Genomic DNA, 17,973 nt, shown 5'->3' on the forward strand with positions numbered 1-17,973 from the left:
GATATAAGAACACACATCAAATCCACCAAAGTCAGCACAATAGTATTCTGGGTTTGTTAATAGGAAACATCTTTATTTCTAGTAATACAATAAATAGTCTCAAATCCAGCAACATATGGCAAGACCCAGGCACAGAATATAGAAGTTTGCTGTTCACATCATGTACTGCATACTGACATTACAGAAGAGCTAAACACAAATGTTATAAGGAACATATCTACAGTCATCAGGAATCATCAGAGAAATACCCCAGCATGATCTGAACTGCGGCATTATTTTTATGGCATACCACTAATGCCAGGCGTCATAATAATGTACTATTTATAGGCAAAATTCCCACAAATTACCCCTGATATGGACATATTCAGGCATATTTGAGTTTATTGTTTCGGGAACACAATGATGTTGGCTGATTGTGAATGCCAATAAATTACAGGGTTATTGCCAGCGTTCTCGTAAGTACAGTATAATCGACATGTCCTTATTTATACTAGATGAAAAGAACCAAGACTTTCACATTCTTTGAAAATTACATTTAATTGGGTGATACAAAAATATTGGCACTGCCCCATCATGTGACATTAACAATCATAATTCCACTGAAAATTAAAATAGAGTATGCCTATATGGTAGTATTGTCACTGCAGATAGGATTGGATGGGATAGGATTCTATTAACCACATGATATGCCCCCTAGTCCATTATGAGCAAGTAGATGCACTTCATCATGTTGACTCTTTATCTGCACATTGTGCCCATGACTAATATTCGAGTCACTCAGTGGCGTAGCATGGGAGGGGGCCCAGGGGCAGCTACACTTGGTGCAATATTCATGGGGGTACTAAATTTCAAAAGACAAAAAAGAAAGTACTACCCCTAAGAAGTAGGGTCACTAGAACTTAAGAGCTAGGGCATTGCACATTCCTCATACTTTTAGACCGTGCCCAGGTCTCTGGGCGAGTACCACTTTAGATGGTATCGGCTTCAACAAGACGCTGATATAGTTGGATCCTGTGGTAGAGCAATGTGCCAGAAGAGCTCCCCGACTCATCACTCTTCATCCTGTCCTGGAAGCCACAGGCTGATGTGGGTCTCCGGCCTACAAGACAGCGGTGTCCTGGCGCAGGTGGTGCAAGAACGTTATTGCATTGCTCTGCCTGTACCGGCTCCTTATGTTTGCAGGGGAAAAGAAAACTTCATGGTTGAGAATAGGTGAGTATAAACTTACATTTTCTGCAGGGGCATTAACACATTTATTAATTAAGAGGGCACTCGGGGGGCATCATTAAATTTTAAGGGGGTACTTTAGGGGAAAGGGGGAAATCAGGGGACATTAATTGTTCTAAGGGGGGCACTATTTGTTTTCAGAGGGCACAAATGGGATGCAATACTTGCTGGAAACCCATGACAATAGATTCACTATCTGGCACGTGAGGTGCAGAGTGCCCCAAACCTCATGAACTCTCTAGATTTGGGGAATGTAGTAAAAATGAATTTTAGATCAGAATAAAATGTATTTCTCTATTGTTACATTTATATTGGGCCCATTACATTCCTTTCTCAATAAGTAATGTTATATACACTATACAGCCACATATGGCCTCCAGTCAGTTGCATATGATACACTAAAATCTGTGTTATATTCCAGAAGTTGAGTTTTTTCTGACTTATTATAGTCAAATATATATAACCTGGTCTGGTCTGGCTGAAATAAATATTTCCACCTCTCTTAGTTTAAAAACGTATTTATTCCTCTCCTTATACAGTTACTAAGTCAGCCTGAGTCACGTCTGAACAGGAACAATATATTCCCGTATGCCGGCTCTATAATATAACACTATTTACACAACATAGTTTATTTGTCATCACATAGTTTTTGGAAATCACAAACATGCACAGGTTTTAATGTTCCCAGGCAGATACATGCTCGTAACACTATTGAATTAAAGGATTGTTCCCTGCCATAACCAGCAATTGTTGCCAGCAGTCACCACGATCCTTGTTCTGCCTTTATCCCTCGCATTGTTCATTGACCCATTAGAACGATTCTCTTCATCTTAACAGCAATAAATTATAAAATGCAATGCAAAAAAAAACAACCTGAAATAAAACTCCAAATATCCATAGAAAAAGGCGAATGACTGTAATTAAATTAAAAACATTGTCAAAATAAATATCTGTAATAAAAATAAATGCAGTGGTGCCTGCTTCAGTCAGTAGTTTATAGCTCCCATCTATCAATATATGACACTGTAAATACAGCAAAAAAAATATCGCTATCTATTGGCTTCCTTGCACTAGAGAAAGTTGAACATCGATGCTATTGATCCGGACCTTGTCTCCTCCATTGAGGGGGGAAACTTTCGTACAACCTTAAACATTTACAATTAAAAAATTAATTCACGTCACGCTCTGCCGGCTGATGTAAAATGTATCTATATAGCATCATATCTTGTATGAGATAGCTTCAGTAAGTCCTTCATAAAGAAGGCATCATAAATCTTTCAGAAGTATCACCTGAGAATATTGTATTAGACATGCTTAAACAATTTGACAGTGAGTGCCTAGTCTGTACAACATTGCACGGGTCTGAATAATTCTTCAAGCTCAACCCCCAATAGAACAGAAATGCATGCAAGACACACACATCTAATAAATAAGAGGAGCAAACTCAGGACCGGATCTGAGCCATGGTAGAGTATAGATAAGAGCACATAGACAATCAGTTCTTAGCTGCGGCCATGCACAGTCTGTGTCTTAGGCGCACTGAGGAATGAAGGGGTTGCTGTCAGTGCTAAGACCTTTCATCTTCTTACTACTTCCACCACTGGTCAAGTGGGAAAGGTCCAGGTAGAAATGTGACTTGAGAAAGCGTCGGTAGGAATCCTTCTCCATTAGGATAAATATTCTGTGCTGGGCCTGGTCAAAAGTAGAATGTGTTGGGTGAGGAATATTCTTGATTGTCTCGTCTCGAGTAATTGAATCTAGGTTGACCTGAAAAAAGTTAAAGAAGGATATTATGTAAGAAGCTATAATACCTGAAAAGTCTAGAGAATTGGTTACAAACATAACAATAAAATATTGGTTTGATAGATCCACTTTTATCTATTAAGTGTATTTCCAGATACATCAAGTTGGAAAAATGTAAAAACAAAGCAATCAAAAAATTGTTGATATGATAAAATTAATGTAATCGCGTGTTCTACAACCTTCATCCCACTCCAGATGTATTACTAAATTGTTGGTTAAAGTTATACTGCACTAAAAGGATTAAATTACTTCTAAGCTTCTTTGGAGTTAAGGGTATGATTACTCCTTTATCATCAAGTTACATAGGTAAATAAAATATATGTAGGCCACTTACTTCTCTGGAAGCCTCGACAGAAATAAAGTCATCATAGATTTTTTGGGCTTTGCTTGAAAGTTTCGCTGTTGATTTTGATTTTTTGTAATTTTCACATGCCAGCCAAAAATCAAGGTTTTCTTCACTGTACTCGGATTGAAGGAAGGAGCGAAAAGCCACTGTACCACCTAAAAATAATATTGATTCGGTTAGAGGATGATGGACACAATTTTCTATAATCTCTAAACACTACAGTTCTATTCTGTAACAGTGTCCTTCAGATGCTATTAGAAGTGGAAGTACAAATGCTACTTTACACATCCTGAAGTACAGAAAATCTTAAAACAAATTACCCTAATGAAAATATGTTTTATGAGATGACAGTATTAGATTGCCTCACAAGTATCTTGTCCTTCAGTGTACAGTATGAAATAAACAGACTGAGAAATGAGGGCCCATCCGGTGGCGCTCACCATATGTCTAATATCTCAACATATGACTCAAGTACTGTGGGTCAGGAAGGGGCAAAAATCCTTAAATCTGGGAACCAACATGCAGTTGAACTAACAAATCAATTAAAATCTTTCCATCTCTGGGGATTAGAAACATCATTCAGTGTCTTGTACCACAGCCAAACCAAGGAAATTTGAGACAAGAAGTGACTTTATGCTGACGTCATTGAGGTCTGATATACAGAGGACAATATCTCTAGGACAGTCGTGCTTCTCACGTTTCATCCATTTGGGTTTCTTTAGCTGACTCAAGTCACGTATACCAAACTACTGGATATGGAAGGGTCTACATGCCATTTTGCCTAGAAAGCATCAAGTTCACAATTTAATGTATGTAGTGGATCTTTAATTGTAGTCCATATCTAATGAAGGATGTAGCATGTTCTTCGAATATATTTGATACCTTATAAAACACTACTGTACTCACTTCTGTTAAGGTCTATAATTCAACTTCTAGACTCTAAAATACCATAAGATTGCTGGAAGAAATATGTTGAGGCACTCTTTTGGCTTTCATTGGCCATTACAAAGGATGATTCAATACACCCTATAATTACTGGAAGAAATGTATTGAGGAACTCTTGGCTTTCATTGACCATTACAAAGAATGACCCAATAGCACCTCTCTTGGGTGACGAAGTGAAAGACAATTGAGAGCCATATAAATACTGAAATACTGACATCAAAAAAGTGCCTTTGACCTTTTGTTCTAATGATCAGTGGGGTCTGATAATTAACATAATAATTTCTCCTAATCAGTTAATATTGTTATAAATTGAGAGCTGATTACTTACATTCATTGTTAATCAGGTTTTCCAAACACTCTGCCCATTTCTTAACCTCTTCTTGAGTTAGCCTGGAGAAACAGAGAAACATGTAGTCTATAACATTTGCAATATATCTAACCTGCATACCACATTAACAGAGATCGCTGTGTAGATTATACCCTATGTACAAGCCAACGCAAACAGAAAGCTTCTACCTTTGACCCATGATTGCCATTATGTTTTCTAATCAATACTTCCCATTTTTCATCTAATGTACATTTTTGCCTGGTAATGTACAACTATAGGAAAGTGTACACATTTTTGTGGTTCTAAGTGTATTCAATGTGTAATTGAAACTGTCATATTGAACATGTAGTCTGATCAGAAATCAGAATATTACAGAGCAGGAATAGTACCGTAGACTGATATATAGTTTGGTGCAAAAAGATTAAGTATAAGTTGCACTTTATCTTATAAAATCTTTGTTCATTGTAGACTTAGGGCAGTCCTAATCTATGACTGACAGCAATCTCTGCATATACACTTATACCCGGAAGGCTGTCAGTCACTATTTAGACAGCCCACTGGACTCCTACGTCTACAATGAACAAGAATTTTAATGGATCTAGTACAAGTTATACTGAATCTTTTCTCACAAAACTATGTATTAATCTCTTCATCTCCTTCTATGGTATTTAAAAGCTAACGTTTCCTTTTATGTTTAGTTCATGTATGATCTGAAACAATTATCCTGGTTCTGCTTGCTGATGATTTCAAAGCCTGACGGACTGGAGTATGTTTTCTGGCATACAGCATACTGCACGCAGGTCATCATGAATTAGACAAGCTGTAGCAACATGCCCCCAATTCCACCCTGTCCCACCTCAGCTCTGCCCATTTTGGCCAAGCTGGGCAAAACTGAAGTGAAACCGTCAAAAGTCACAAGATTTTTGCGCAAACTCGGGTTTTATGGCAGAATTCTTGGTGAAAACACTTTGATGAATCAGAGCCTACATTTCCTGGTATTTCACTTAGGGCTCATTTAGACGTCAGTGATTTTTCTTCTGCATGCAAAAAACGGTCCGAGTTTAATCAGTGTTTTTGATCTGAGTGTGTGTTTCATCATTTTTCTCGTATGAAAAAAATGGAGGTTTCTCAAGCTTCTTCTATCAAGCAGTCCATGAAAATCAGACAACACTTAGATGCATTCGAGTGCTATCCGATTTTTTTCACGGACCCGTAGACTTTCATTGGCGAGTTTTCTCAAAATGTGGCATATCTCTGTGATTTTGTGCGGACAATTCAGCCCACAAAAATGCCCAGACATGTGAACTGCCATGTAGACTATGATAGGTACGAGTTATATCTGTGCAAAGCACGGATAAAACTCATACTTGAAAAACTGACGTCTGAATGAGCCCAGATTCTGAGCTATCAGGTGCATGAAATTACATGTGTGTGCTGTTTTCAAGCGGCCACAAAATGCTATAGTCACTTGGTGAATAATGGTGGTGGACGCTGGTCTACAAGTCATGTTTCCACACGAGATAAAGATTGAATGTCATATGTAGTGAGATGCATAAACATGTACATATCCTAAATCCATTTTTCTAATCCCCATAAATTAACTCGTTGTATATGGTGATTTCACTCCAGGACCCTGACGATTTAATATGAATTAATCTTCTCAGGTATTGGCAGTCCTGGCTGAGCGTGCACTGATAAGGTATTATATAACAGCCCGCACCAGATGATTATCTCACCAGCTGCCCTGAGATGTGATTAGTAAACAGCTCTGCTTATTAAACTTTGCCGAGATGGATTTCCCTTCTCTAGAATTGCACAGAGCCATCCATTAGCAATTAATCTATGGGTAATTGGCAATTATTATGTAATTACTGTGGAGCCTAAATACACACAAGAGACAGGATGATCTTACCTCTGACAACCAGGTTTGTCTTTCTTCACGTACGTGCCGCTATCACAACTATCAGCTTTCTGTAGGAGAAATCCAAGTCGATGCTTCATATCTTTGGCACTGTTAGGAAAGAAGAAAATGGTGTAAATAGTCATCCATTATATTTCATGTAACTATGACCAATTCTACAAAACTCTCAGGCTTATACGACAGCGGACACTCAGGGCCTTTTTAATAGGAGAATGAAATACAATATTAGCAATGAATTCATAAAGTTTCTACTTATTTAAGGCTTCCTTTTCACATAGTATTTGTGTCTAATTTTTTCTGACCTGTAAAAAATACCTTTCATGTATTTATTTTACTAGATTTTTTTAGGGTTTTTCATAGATGTGTTTTTTTATGTGCTTTAATTTTTTATAGAAGAGGCTCTGGGTAAACATATAAAAAAATGATATGCTTAGAGTATGCTGTGTTTGGAAAAAATGCCAGAAACTTAAAAAATGCACCAAAAATGTATAAAAAAAAATAAAAATGCACCGCATATGAAAGACACCTTGTAGGATTGCTGTCGAATTTATTTAATTTATTTTTTTGAGTTGTTTTTATTTTCCACTGAAGTTTATCCATTTTAGCAGCCAGTGGTAAAGTGTTAGTGAGTTGAAACGTTTAAAGGGAATCTGTCCGTGGGATCAACCCTTCTAAGACCTTTATAGGTGCACGTAGATCATAGAAAGCTGAATATAAAATTCCAGAGAAATCCACGTTTTTCTAAATATATAAATGAGCTGTTAAGAACTGTGGGCCGGACATAGATCTTCCCTAGGATCTGCCTCCAGAGCATATTTTAAATGAAATAGGGCGTTACCAATGTGAGACATGTAATGACTGACAGTCTACTCTCCCGATCTACATGTTTCACATTGATAATGTCCTACTATTTAAGGAGCCTTGGCTATTGATTTAAAGGATTAGTCCAGTTGGAACAAGTTATCATCCTATCCACAGGATTGGTTATAGCATCTAGATCGATGGGAGTCCGACTGCTGAGACCCTTAACAATAGTTAGAAGAGGGTACTTTTAGCGCTATTAGAATGGAGCGGCAGTGCACATGCTCAACTAGCACTCTATTTATTCCCTATGGGGCTGCCACAGAAAGTTGAATACAGCTCTCTGACAGTCCCATAAAATATTAATTCTACCGGGGATAAAAGTGTCCCGATCGTTCCACCAATTGATGAGGGTCTCAGTAGTTGGACCCCCACTGATATAGACGTTAGGGCAGCACGGTGGCTCAGTGGTTAGCACTACTGTTTTGCAGCACTGGGGTCCTGGGTTCAAATCCCACCAAGGACAACATCTGCAAGGACTTTGTATGTTCTCCCCATGTTTGCGTGGGTTTCCTCCGGTTTCCTCCAACACTCCAAAGACATACTGATAGGGAATTTATATTGTGAGCCCCAATGGGGACAGAGATGGTCACGTCTGTAAAGCGCTGTGGAATTAATGGAGCTAGTTAAGTGAGTAAAATAAATCCTGTGGATACATGTTAACTTAGTCCAACCGAAATACCCCTGTAACTAAACCAAAGACTCGTCTCCACATAAGAATGTAGTAGCTGCTCATTGTTGCTTGCAACCAGGAGGGAGGCAGCAGTGATTATACTATATAATCTGCTCTGTAAGCAACCGAAAAAGCCAACTGGCTGGTTAAAATATACACTGGGCTGTATGAAAATACAAGCAAATCTAGGTCATAATAACCTGACAGTATTATGCCATATGTACACACTGACAGCCTCCAGGTCTTTAATTAAAGGTCAGTCAGTATGTTAGGAGATAAAACTCAGGGGTGCAAGTCGGAGGCTGCTTCTTGAAATCCCACTTCACATAATCTTTACTATTGGGCCCCGTATTATTTAATGTTAGAAGATATCCTGACCCTAGAACTGGGAATTTCGAGCTTTAATCTATGTAGACAATATAAATTATCAATACATTTTATTAAATAGAATATTGGTAATCTATGGTGATATTAATTATCAATATCTCTTGGCATGAAGTCCCTAACCAACAAACAATGATGCAAGTCTGGACTATCCCTAATAAAAAAGCTGTATAATATTTCATTGGATTGTATGGTAATTTATCATGTGAAGTCACTTCTATCAGCGACGATGATGTGAGTAGACAGCATGGAAAATAAATGAGTGATAAAACGGCTATATATAAGTCATCCTGTGCCTCATATATCACCGTAATAAAATATGGTTAATGCCCCGTCACACAGACATAGACCAGTAGTGGTAACGCATCACTTCCTGGCCATATAGAAAACAGTCCTAATTGAAAGCTTCAATGTGATGTGGACCAGATGTCAGGCTCCAGACAGCACATCTATATGAGTTATCCCTATGTATATGGTATCCGTCATGTCATTATGGAGTATTAGGTATATGCATATGGATGCTGATTGTACATTGATTGCAAGTTTTTTGGGGCAGAATTTACTCATCTGTAATGATATTTTTTAATGCAACTCTGAACTATTTCAGCTCTGAGGGGTCTGAGTGTCCTATCTATATTATCCTCAAATATTACTCCCAAACCCATGTGAAACAATTCCATGATGGCAGCCTTTATATTCATCATGAATGTATATTATGTACTTTCCTTTTATTAAACCATGTGAAAAATATACATCTAGGCATAGCAGAGCTGAGATTGCGCCATGGCACAGCAGAGCTGAGACTGCGCCATGGTACAGCAGAGCTGAGATTGTGCCATGGCACAGCAGAGCTGAGATTGCACCATGGCACAGCATAGCTGAGATTGCGCCATGGCACAGCAGAGCAGAGATTGTGCAATGGCACAGCAGAGCTGAGATTGTGCCATGGTGCAGCAGAGCTGAGATTGTGCCATGGCATAGCAGAGCTGAGGTTGCACCATGGCACAGCAGAGCTGAGATTGCGCCATGGATCATCAGAGCTGAGATTGTGCCATGGCACATCAGAGCTGAGATTGCGCCATGGCACAGCAGAGCTGAGATTGCGCCATGGCACAGTGAAGCTGAGATTGCACCATGGCACAGCAACGCCATGGCACAGCAGAGCTGAGATTGCGCCATGGCACAGCAGACCAGAGATTGCACCCTGGCACAGCAGAGCTGAGATTACGCCAAGGCACAGCAGAGCTGAGATTGCGCCATGGCATAGCAGAGCTGAGACTGCGCCATGACACAGCAGAGCTGAGACTGGACCATGGCACAGCAGAGCTGAGATTGCGCCATAGCATAGCAGCGCTAAGGTTGCGCCATGGCACAGCAGAACTGAGATTGCTCCATGGCCCAGCAGAGCTGAGATTGCTCCATGGCCCAGGATCTTGATGTGTTAGTAATATTGAGCTGCAGGTGACGTGATTTCATTATCTTGTCTCAGAGCTCTGATGATGCAAAAAAGAACCAGTTTAATATCAAACTCAGCTCTGCTACATCTGCATACATAGTGATTAGCATTGTTGCTTTGCAGCACAGTAGTCCCGGATTTGCAATTAACAGGAGCAGCATCTGCATGGAAGCTGAAAGTTCTCTGGGTTATTGCATAGATTTCCTCTGCAGACTCTGGTTTCCGCCTACACTCTTAGGCGTACTGATAAGTTAATTGACTTTGTATGAAATTGACCCTCATGGGTTTTTTGTGTACGTGACAAACTGTAGGTAATCAGATTGTGGGCCTCACTGGGGATAGCATGGAAAATGTACCGCGCTACAGAATATGTTGGTGCTGTATAAGCAACTGAAATGCAAAATGCTTAGAAAGTCTTAGATAGGATTAATAATTATTAACATTATGAGAAGAGAAATGAATCAAACAAATTTTGGAAAAATTACAAGCAAACAGGCACAAATGTAACCACCGGTTAGGTTTCTTTATAGTTGGCACCATCTACACAGTAATTCTTTCATTGAATCCTTGAATTAACAAGCACTAGATCGCTAGAAAATTGGTCCGATTGTGATAATCAGACTCTGATCAGAGGGTGATCAGGGTGGGATCTGATTCTCTTGGAGGTGGAGAGAAAAAGAAAAAAAAAGTTTCTACACCCTGTCCATTCTGTCAGTCCGATTTTCATGTCATTTTTTCATGGACCCATTAGATATGAGTAGGCGAGTGTGCATGCTGCAATTTTTTTCCTAGGTTCACTCAGTCCGAGGAAAAAAATCGGACATGTCTACGGCCCCATAGAATAAAATGGGTCCGTCAAAACCATGGATAGCACTCATGGGCCGTCTGCAAGAGCCCTCAAAGCACTGCAGCAAAGTGACTTATGTTCATTGCTCTCACTGAGCAATATTGCAAAGCATCAAAGACAGTAACAGTGAACTAACAACTTGCCGTGGTTGATGCGTTTCTGTATAATTCCTATTTTGTACAGTCAGTAAATATTATATTAAATATGTTACATTCAACAGGATACATTGTATATGACCTTCCATCTGGTTATGTAATAACTGCCCGGCTGTAACGTGGGGTATGTGACTAAACAGCACAATATGGTGTAGGATTATGGCACTAAACACTGGCATCGCTGTTATACTTTATGGCCAGTGATTCCAGGCTGTTTGCCAAAACCTTCTATGAATGCAGGACATATGCCAGTCACTTGGGCTATAAAAGCAGCTTATTAGGGCTGCCCAAGCGGACTTTGCTCTCTACTAATCTGAGTGCCCGCGTTACCAATGCACTTTACCCAAATGATAGTGTTGGGCTCGATGGTAATAAAATAATCAGTTCTAACCAATGGAAATCTATTGATTATTTTCATACGCACGTCCTTATCAATAGTAACGCAGTTTACAACATTCAATACAAGCATAAGATCATTTAGCTGATTTGGACATGGATGCCCTGTATTCGATTATTGGATATGCTGACTAATATTTTAATATTCCCCAATCTTAGTGCCTACGGACACCCTATTTTACACCTAATAGTAAAATCTTCATTTCAACCATAACCAAGCATTGCAGATAGTCGATATTACGAAATCTGAATTCAAAAACCAATTTAAGTCTATGTGCACACAGTGTATTTTTTATGCGTTTTTGATACGGTAAATCTGCTCGGAATTGGCCCCAAAAACGCATTGCAAACCTCATCCCAGCATTTTCTATGAGAATTTGCAAGATCTGTGCACAAGATCAGGAATTTTCCTTACAGAATTTCATGTACGTAAAAAGACGCAGCATGTCCATTCTTTTTGCGTTTTTGCCTGCGTCTTTCCTATACAATGCATTGGAAAAAACGCATGGAAAATCTGCAGGCAAAAAAGCGCATCAAAAGCTAGTGGAATTTCCGCAGCGCTTTTGCTGCCGAGAGGTGCAGAACCTTGCAGAAATACTGCAGAAATTTCTGCAAGCAAATCCTGATGGTGCGCACATAGCCTAACTGACCCTACAGAAACTCCATGCAATGCAATCTATAACCAACCGCCCCGCAATGAGTTAACACCTTGGGATAAGGAACCAATGATGTTCTCGGCTTTGAAGCAGCCGCTTGAGGCTCAGGGAACAGGGATTAAATGCTCTGCAGTGCTGAATGGGAGCAAAGCAAAGCCCCCAAAGCAGTGCAAGGCCCCCCCATATAATATCTGCTCTGCGATATACTAGTGGAGGTCTTGCATGATCCCATTTATGATGAAATGCTCCCAGAGCAGATTGCAGCCTCACCTTTTCAGGCAGGTGGCGGGGAAGGAGGTCACCCCAGCAAGTCCTTTGCACATCTTGGCTGTGAGGTCAGGTTCCCAGACACGGACACTATTATTTCTCTGTTTGGGGTCTGTCTCGCTGGATTTGTCTGTCCAGTTTGTCGCTGCTTGTCTGCTGCTGCTGACTCCCATCCTCTCATCTTTTTATAGCCTCAAACAGCAGGACTCAGAGGCAGGCTGCAGCCAATCACATCCACCCCTGTCTGCTCAGCATCCTCCCACCCTCCTCACAGCATCTTCCCTCCCTTCTTCTTTTTTTATTTCCCTTTTTTCTCTCTCGCCTCCTCTTGCTTTAGTGGGAAAAATAAGGCAGTGGTGGTGACGTGAGAGGAGGAGGAAGAGGAGGAAGAGCAGACGCCAGTGCTGACAGTGAGTGATCAGGGAAGAGCTGCTAACGTTAAACCTGAAAGGTTGTGGAGCAAAGTCTGGAAATATTTATCCTACAGAGAGTGATGGGAATAGACCGATATTTACACAGAGAGAAGGCGCATTAAGTGTTGGCACTCATTTATGTCTGACTCATGGCCCTCAACAGTTCTCCATGCTGGCACCTACTGGGACTGAATCAGACTTTAGTAATTGGCCCAACAGGACATGAAAGTTATCAGATCCTGAGAAATAAGGCAATCTGACAAAAAGACAAACACATAAGGATGCGTCCACATGGGATATTAAAAGGCTTATACAGGACTATTCAATTTTTTTTATTAAAATCAGCCTTTATTAAAATTAGCCTTTACCTGTCAGTCTAATGGTACCAACAGGTCAACCTTTACCTGTCAGTCTAATGGTACCAACAGGTCAGCCTTTACCTGTCAGTCTAATGGTACCAACAGGTCAGCCTTTACCTGTCAGTCTAATGGTACCAACAGGTCAGCCTTTACCTGTCAGTCTAATGGTACCAACAGGTCAGCCTTTACCTGTCAGTCTAATGGTACCAACAGGTCAGCCTTTACCTGTCAGTCTAATGGTACCAACAGGTCAGCCTTTACCTGTCAGTCTAATGGTACCAACAGGTCAGCCTTTACCTGTCAGTCTAATGGTACCAACAGGTCAGCCTTTACCTGTCAGTCTAATGGTACCAACAGGTCAGCCTCTACCTGTCAGTCTAATGGTACCAACAGGTCAGCCTTTACCTGTCAGTCTAATGGTACCAACAGGTCAGCCTTTACCTGTCAGTCTAATGGTACCAACAGGTCAGCCTTTACCTGTCAGTCTAATGGTACCAACAGGCCAGCCTTTACCTGTCAGTCTAATGGTACCAACAGGTCAGCTTTTACCTTTCAGTATAATGGTACCAACAGGTCAGCCTTTATGACGCGCCCCCTGGGCCAGTGTTGTTTGGGGGATACCCGGAGCCGGATCAGATGGGGGTTGTAGTCTCCGAGTGGCGGCGACCCGGTCCGTGCCCAGGGTGTCAAGCTCAGTGTGTGGCAGTCCTACAGATGTTACTGGATGTTCTTTAGTGTCGACTACGCCACCCGTTGATTTGCGGTCAATACGGCCGCCACTGCAGCAGGGTCCGCTGAGGCTGGTGGTGTGTGCGCAGCTTCTGGTAGTATAACCCCCAACGGGAGGGGTATAGCCTCAGGGGGTCAGGTGTAGAGGATGGTGGTTGTAGTGGTGCAGTGTGGACGGTAAGAAGACTCAGAGTCGGGCGGTGCAGTTCAGGGTCTTTACTTACTGCTGTTCTTGTGGTCACTCCGGCCTTGAGTGACCGCCCGAGCCGTGCTGCGTCCACCAGGTCCTGGACTCGGCCAACCCCCAGGTGATTCTGGAGCGTGGTCCTGAGCTCCCTTTCTGTCTCTTCCTTTCTCTGGCCTACCCCACCAGGGATCCACCTATGTCCGGCTCCCTCGGGCCTCTTGTTGGGTAAAACCCTTGTCTCTGGGTTCCCTGACCCTATTCTTGGTTTGCCTTCCGGGTGGATTTAGTGGGGGATCGTGGCAAATCCTGCCCACGACCTCCGGTCTCTGGCTGAGGATTAGTGCCCTCCACCAGCTTGGGATCCGGTACCCTTGTGCCAACTCTTCACCCTCCGGTCTAATTTTGGGCTCTTGGAGTTCCTTCTTCTCCCCCTCTGGGTCCTTCTCTTCTCCTCTCTCTCTCTTCAGGACTGCTTGACCCTCTACAACAGACTGACTGAAAACTGTCTGCCTGTCTGACCAAACCTCTACAAAAGACTGACCCTGATCTTAGATGGTTCCCACCTTATATACTCCCTCTATGTGTGAGCTCAGGTGACCAGCACCCAATGAGCTCCTAGCATTACCCAGACTGCTCCCCCTATCTGCCCCTACACTACTGGGATGTTCCACCCCCCTCCCACTCCAGCCAGGGACAGACACTGTCGTACCTGCACATTTCTCTAGTGGGAGTACCATTGATCTGTCCCCCGGAAATGGGATGTGTGTAGTGCATGCAGCCTACTGAGCTCAGTTCCACACTCCATCCTTACCCGGGAGTGGAATACCACACCTCTGGCTGAGGTGCAATACCCCTGTAGCAGCCGAATCCTCAGGGTGCTACATTTACCTGTCAGTCCAATGGTACCAACAGGTCAGCCTTTACCTGTCAGTCTAATGGTACCAACAGGTCTGCCTTTACCTGTCAGTCTAATGGTACCAACAGGTCAGCTTTTACCTTTCAGTCTAATGGTACCAACAGGTCAGCCTTTACCTGTCAGTCTAATGGTACCAACAGGTCAGCCTTTACCTGTCAGTCTAATGGTACCAACAGGTCAGCCTTTACCTGTCAGTCTAATGGTACCAACAGGTCAGCTTTTACCTTTCAGTCTAATGGTACCAACAGGTCAGCCTTTACCTGTCAGTCTAATGGTACCAACAGGTCAGCCTTTACCTTTCAGTCTAATGGTACCAACAGGTCAGCCTTTACCTGTCAGTCTAATGGTACCAACAGGTCAGCCTTTACCTGTCAGTCTAATGGTACCAACAGGTCAGCCTCTACCTGTCAGTCTAATGGTACCAACAGGTCAGCCTTTACCTGTCAGTCTAATGGTACCAACAGGTCTGCCTTTACCTGTCAGTCTAATGGTACCAACAGGTCAGCTTTTACCTTTCAGTCTAATGGTACCAACAGGTCAGCCTTTACCTGTCAGTCTAATGGTACCAACAGGTCAGCCTTTACCTGTCAGTCTAATGGTACCAACAGGTCAGCCTTTACCTGTCAGTCTAATGGTACCAACAGGTCAGCTTTTACCTTTCAGTCTAATGGTACCAACAGGTCAGCCTTTACCTGTCAGTCTAATGGTACCAACAGGTCAGCCTTTACCTTTCAGTCTAATGGTACCAACAGGTCAGCCTTTACCTGTCAGTCTAATGGTACCAACAGGTCAGCCTTTACCTGTCAGTCTAATGGTACCAACAGGTCAGCCTCTACCTGTCAGTCTAATGGTACCAACAGGTCAGCCTTTACCTGTCAGTCTAATGGTACCAACAGGTCAGCCTCTACCTGTCAGTCTAATGGTACAATCAGGTCAGCCTTTACCTGTCAGTCTAATGGTACCAACAGGTCAGCCTCTACCTGTCAGTCTAATAGTACCATCAGGTCAGCCTTTACCTGTCAGTCTAATGGTACCAACAGGTCAGCCTTTACCTGTCAGTCTAATGAAACCATCAAGTCACCCTGTACCTGTAAGTCTGATGCTACCATCAGGTCAGCCTGTACCTGTCAGTCTAATGGTACCAACAGGTCATCCTTTACCTGTCAGTCTAATGGTACCATCAGGTCAGCCTGTACCTGTCAGTCTGTAAGGTTCTGTGGAATTTGTTGGCGCTATAAAAATAAAAAATGATTAATGGTACCATAACTTCAGCCTTTACCTTTTAGGTCTAACAACAGCATCAGGGCAGCCTTTACCTGTCAGGTCTAATGACAAAATTAAGTCAGCCTTTACTTGCCAGGTGTAATGACACCATCAGGTTGTGACATAATGCATTGATTTTATGACATAGTACATTGATTTCCATAGAACTCACCTGACAATATTCCTCATTGAGATCTCAGTTTTGATTATTGGTTCTGTCACTATTGGGAATAGAAAGAACACCAAATGGCTTCTCACTGACAAACTTAGTTTATAGAAAATTGTTGGATAAAAAAATATACAGGTAATTGTGATATTGTGCAAGTGGTATTAGCAATGCATGTGTCTACATGACGGGATCCTCGCACATGGACTGGAAACTAACGACAGCAGCCCTGGCTACACACGGATCAGTATTGTGCTGTATCTGTAGCATTTGAAATTATGATTCTCCTAAATCTGTAACATAATGATAATTAAAGGTATAAAAATATGTACAATTTGATCCAGAGGATCAGGGTTGTACTTTTCCTTTGTTATTCCTGCTGGAAATGTTTGCACGACAATGAGACATAACCATTCATCCTGCCAATATGGTGTCACCCAACACAACCTGATGCTATCAACATTTACTGGATACAGTTCACACTGGTCAATGTATAGGATCACGGTCCTCTGACAAAAGGAATGGTAACACCTCATTGTCAAAATATTTATACATTCGTAAGGAAAAATATCAGAAAAACCACGCTCCATAATTGTCATTTTATGGGGAATATAAGTGTTTTGGAAGGAGGACTCATCAGGAAAGCTCGCAGGACCTATTTAATCTTTTCCCATATTTTACTGCTACCCAGAGATCCTCAGGATAGGATTAATAAGTTTATAAGACAAGAATGCAGTTTGCATAGGACATTTTGTTACGGTTCTGCCCCCATAAAGCCGGCCACGCTTGTATTAGCTGGCACAATCCTGTTCACAAGGACCTTGCACCTTAGGAATGTCACCATTATGGAGAGATGATCCATGCAGAATAGTTTGAGGGCTGCCATCCATTGCTAATATCACACATTCATAAGGCCGGCTGCGCACAAGAATCTCGGGATGTAAAAAAAAAAGGGCAAATCATTTTCTTTATTGTTTTATTATTATAACTATAACTGACTAAAGCGCCTAAATATACCTGTTGCTGTGATTTTGACCAACCTTAAAAAATCAAAACTGGAGGTGACCTAATGGAATAAAAGGAAAACGTTTAGCGAACTTCTTTCTATCCTTTCAAGCCAGATTGGACTAAAACGCCAAAAGAATTATATTTAAAACAAATTAACGATAAGAACTAAGGTTACAATTGACTTTCACCTGTACAAGACAAAGAGATTCTTATACAGTTTTCCCGTCCTAAAATAGGTTTTTAAAATTAGTAATTTAAAGAAGACCTGTCACTTGAAATACACAGTACATATATTTTTTTTTACCTGCCATAAAGTTCATCTGAATCTGACAGTGTTTCTGTTTTGATTCTATACCTCTCCATTACTTAAAATGCTCCCCTCTTCCCTATATATATAAATCTAGTATTTTAGCCAAATGGGTGTGGTCAAATCTTTTCTATGGAGTCTTTCTGAGGACCACGCCAAGTTTGCTAAGAAGACTAGATTTATGTACATTCTACAGGTAAATTCAGTTTGTATTGTTAAATCTGTTGACGGATCTGCTTTAGGCTTTATTAATAGAAATAAGACATATATGTAGCACCCTGAGGATTCGGCTGCTACAGGGGTATTGCACCTCAACCCAGAGGTGTGATATTCCACTCCCGGGTAAGGATGGAGTGTGGA

General features: G+C 41.4%; 1 protein-coding gene across 1 annotated transcript; it reads right to left on the minus strand.

The window, feature by feature from the left end:
- Positions 1-518: 518 nt before the first annotated feature.
- RGS4 (regulator of G protein signaling 4) lies at positions 519-12,546 on the minus strand. Its single transcript, XM_073643079.1, has 5 exons — positions 12,269-12,546; positions 6,562-6,660; positions 4,650-4,711; positions 3,365-3,531; positions 519-2,994 (listed from the first exon to the last, which is right to left on the minus strand). The coding sequence occupies exons 1-5, from the start codon at positions 12,436-12,438 to the stop codon at positions 2,758-2,760; spliced, it is 735 nt and encodes a 244-aa protein (XP_073499180.1). The 5' UTR covers positions 12,439-12,546; the 3' UTR covers positions 519-2,757.
- Between the last annotated feature and the right edge of the window lie 5,427 nt (positions 12,547-17,973).

This window comes from Phyllobates terribilis, unplaced genomic scaffold (assembly GCF_046119375.1).
Source record: "Phyllobates terribilis strain yellow unplaced genomic scaffold, ASM4611937v1 Scaffold_8__6_contigs__length_399053987, whole genome shotgun sequence".
Classification (NCBI taxonomy): domain Eukaryota; kingdom Metazoa; phylum Chordata; class Amphibia; order Anura; family Dendrobatidae; genus Phyllobates; species Phyllobates terribilis.